Below are 4,017 nucleotides of genomic sequence, written 5' to 3' on the forward strand. Positions count from 1 at the left end.
GGTCAACATCTAACATGCGCCACAGTTTGCGACGGAACCCCACTTGTTCTATCCCCCCTCCTGTCCCAACAAAATAAAGAAATCAAAACGCTAAATACTACCCAGATACCCTGATCGAATCCTTAGTCAAAAATCCCAAGAAACGAACCGAACACCAAGAAGCTGAAAGCAAATAAGGGGGATGGCGAGTGGGAGCGTGGAGAGCCTGGATCAGTTGCCTACGGCCCTTCTCGCTACCATCATGACAAAGCTTGATATCTCTTCCATCAGCTCATTGGCTGTCACATGCAGGAATTTCAATTCCTGTGCTTCCCATATCCTCTCCTTTCTACCCAATTTCCATATCCTTGTAAGTATAATCGTCCTTGTTTGCATCAAATTTTGGAACTCACGCTGTTTTTTTTTTGTTGCTTTCTCTTTACTTGGTGAAAGAAATTGTTGATGTTTGTTTTGGATGCTGCGGAAAGTGAAAGGGAAAAACTTCAAATTCCCTCAGTTGTTTATTCTTGATTTGGGGTTGGAATGGCAGAAATGTATTGACTTTTTACATTATTTTGGTTCCCATTCCTCCACGAACAAAAGAAAATCTGAATTCGGATGTGATTTTTGGAGTTTCAAGTTAAATCATAATTGGTTTTTTTTTAACAGCGCATTGATGTAATTTGATCTTTTGGCAGGATATTTCGCCATCAATGGAATTGATCAAGCCACTATTGCCACCAAATCCATACCTTAAAAGCTTAAAGCTTGATTGTGGTCTGCTTAATGATTCATCAGTTGAGCTTTTACTTCGACCTTCTTTGCAGGAACTTTGCTTACACAATTGTGCAGATTTTAGTGGAAAACTACTCTCTGAGATTGGATTACGATGCAAGGACGTAAGGTAGATATCTTCTTTTGAATTAAGAGTGCATATCACTTTTCATAGTGTTTTTACAGATACTTTTTCTGTGTTAGATTTGTTGGGAAAGTATTGATGATAGATTTATGATGATGGTTTTGTTACCACTTACAAAGATGTTGTCATTAGCTTTATATGTTAAATTTCATTCAGGTCTCTCTACTTGGGTTCAGTGGCTGAGAAAAGGGGCCGGGCAGTACATATTTCTGACCTGGAGGAGTTACTCAGGGGTTGCACCCAATTAGAAGTAAGGCTTATTTGTGAAAGTAATGAATGAAAAAAATGTGTAAAAAATTAGTCGAAGATCCAAGGAAATTTTTGGTAATACATTAAGCATAAAGATGGAACCGGTTAGCTATATTGATTCATTTTCAAAGAGAGGAGGAATTGATATATTTTCAAAGGACCCAGAGTTTCTAGTTTTTGGACATATACTATTATGGTTTCTTTTTTCTATGTTTGTGCCTTGATATAAAAGTGAGTTTTAGTCCCCTTCAAGGGTTAGCCCTGGACTGAGAGCTAGGGCATGAAATGCTTGGCATTTTCAAAAAATACTTTACACTATTCTCAAGTTACAGATTAATATTCACCAAAATCATTATAATCATCTTCTGATTCCTTGCTGAATTCATATCATTCAATGGTACTACAGGATATATTTGAATAGATGGAAATGCCAATTTATACTTTCTAATGGGATGAATTTGTATCACTTGTATGGAAGGGTTTCATATTTGAAGTGTAATATATTACTTGTATGAATTTGTATCACTTGTATGGGATGAATTCATCTAGTTGAGTGAGTGGAAATATTCATCTAGTTCATACATTTACTGGGATTGGTAAATTAGCTTTCTTATTGGCCATTCTGATAATCAATTGTTTATTGGCATCATACCAAACTGTCTATGTTTCATGTACAAAACTTACCCTGAATACTGGCGGACTTTTGAATTTATATTCTTCTTGTTACTTGATGTACATTTCTCATGCATAAACTACATCTGTGTCATTTTGGAATGATCCAACACAGGCCACCTGACATTCATTCATTTTTCTCCTGGATTCTATGGCAGGCACTGAATCTGATGTTTGACATATCACTATTTCTTCGTCATAACTTTGCTAGGGTTTGGGCTTTAGCTTCAGAAAAGCTCTCTTCTCTTGAGATTGGCTACATTTCTTCGGTTACAGTGACTGAATTGCTTAGCCCTAATGTTGGACCCCATCAGTGCCCAAATCAAATTCGACCATCTATATTGCCTGGCATCCAGAAATTATCGCTTTCTGTAGATTATATTACAGATACAATGGTCAGTACAATATCAAAAGGTCTCATCTTACTGACACACTTGGAACTTCGAGATGCACCCCTCATAGAACCAAGAGTTACCTTTGATCTTACCAACTCTGGCCTTCAACAGATCAATCAGCATGGGAGATTGAAACATCTTTCTCTTGTCAGGAGCCAGGAGTTCGTCATTACTTACTTTAAGCGAGTAAATGATCTTGGGATCCTACTTATGGCTGACAAGTGTGCAAACATGGAAAGCATTTGCCTTGGTGGCTTTTGTCGTGTTACAGATACTGGTTTCAAGACAATTCTGCATTCTTGCTCAAGCCTGTACAAGCTTAAGTTGTCCCATGGATCCCAGTTGACTGATCTGGTTTTTCATGACATTGCTGCAACGTCCCTCTCTTTGACTCATGTTAGCTTGAGATGGTGTAATCTTCTAAGCAACCATGCTGTCAGGAGTTTGGTCTGCAACTTGGGTCTTAAAGTTCTTGACTTGAGAGACTGTAAAAGTCTTGGGGATGAAGCCCTACGAGCTATCAGCTCTCTCTGTAAATTGAAGATGTTATTATTGGATGGCTCTGATGTAACTGATGCAGGAATAGCATACTTAAATCGGGGAATTATCAGCTCATTGGTTTCATTATCTGTTAGAGGATGCAAGAAACTTACAGATAAATGCATCTCTGCTCTATTTGATGGCTCTTCTAAACTGGAGTTGCAAGAGCTGGACCTATCTAATCTTCCTGGTCTCTCTGACAATGGAGTCTTAACACTTGCAAAAAGCCGGGTTCCAATATCTGAACTCCGAATGCGACAATGTCCACTCATAGGTGACACTTCAGTCATGGCACTAGCCTCAATGCAGGTTGAGGATGACAGAGGGCATGGTAGTAGTTTGCGATTGTTGGATCTTTACAACTGTGGTGGCATCACACCACTTTCATTCCGGTGGTTGAAGAAACCTTATTTTCCAAGATTGAGATGGCTTGGCGTGACAGGGAGTGTAAATAGAGATATTGTAGATGCTTTAGCTAGAAATAGACCATACTTGCATGTTGCTTGCCATGGTGAGGAACTAGGGACTGACCTGTGGAACGACTCAGATGGTTTATACATGCATGACTATGAGGAGATGGATGAACTTGAACAATGGCTTCAGGAAGGAGAGGGTGAGAGTGATGATGAAGAGATGGAGGATGCTGAAGATGATTTGCTGATGGAATAATATCTGCAAGTATATTTACATTTTAGTCTTGTAAACTACCTACCGTTGGATGAGACATTGACCCATTAGAATCCTTTGCCTGTAATATATTACTGTGGATGTTTTATTGGTGATTTTTGCTTCCTTGCTAGTTTTCAAAATGCAGAAGGTTTTCTTTGATAGGATTCAGTGAACTAGTGCTTTTGCCCAGTGTTCATTGGTCTCCTGGATAACCGAATCTAATAGGTTTGGCTAGGACAAGCAAGGAATCATGGACTGACAGTCATAAAGCTTTGATATATTTCAGGTTATAGATTTTTCTTCTTATCATCTACAAACACAGAGTGTGAATTTGTTAGTTCTTGGACAAAAACTAATGGCCGCTCATTCCAATGGGCTGATGAATTTGTCTGTAGGCTGTGGCCTTGTTGTTCATTGGCTCATGACTGCAAACGTTTCTGTGGTGATTGTGAATTCTTGGCAATCAACGATTTATCCCAACCCCGTAAAATTCTGTTGTCAATTTTTCCCAGGGACTAGAGACCTCTCAAGTCACATATGCCGTCTATCGCAACAATGCGGCGGCCACAGAAAGTGATGTTGTCATCTACCTTC

The 4,017-nt window shown here is 39.0% G+C and overlaps 1 protein-coding gene across 1 annotated transcript; it reads left to right on the forward strand.

Annotated features, from left to right (window-relative positions):
• On the forward strand, positions 1-3,740 carry LOC18607477 (F-box/RNI-like superfamily protein). Its single transcript, XM_007041659.3, has 4 exons — positions 1-349; positions 678-883; positions 1,055-1,148; positions 1,978-3,740. Exons 1-4 carry the CDS (start codon positions 182-184, stop codon positions 3,421-3,423), a joined length of 1,914 nt encoding a protein of 637 aa, XP_007041721.1. The 5' UTR covers positions 1-181; the 3' UTR covers positions 3,424-3,740.
• Positions 3,741-4,017: the final 277 nt, after the last annotated feature.

Source organism: Theobroma cacao, chromosome 2 (assembly GCF_053813885.1).
Source record: "Theobroma cacao isolate CCN51 chromosome 2, ASM5381388v1, whole genome shotgun sequence".
In the NCBI taxonomy this organism is placed as follows: Eukaryota; Viridiplantae; Streptophyta; class Magnoliopsida; order Malvales; family Malvaceae; genus Theobroma; species Theobroma cacao.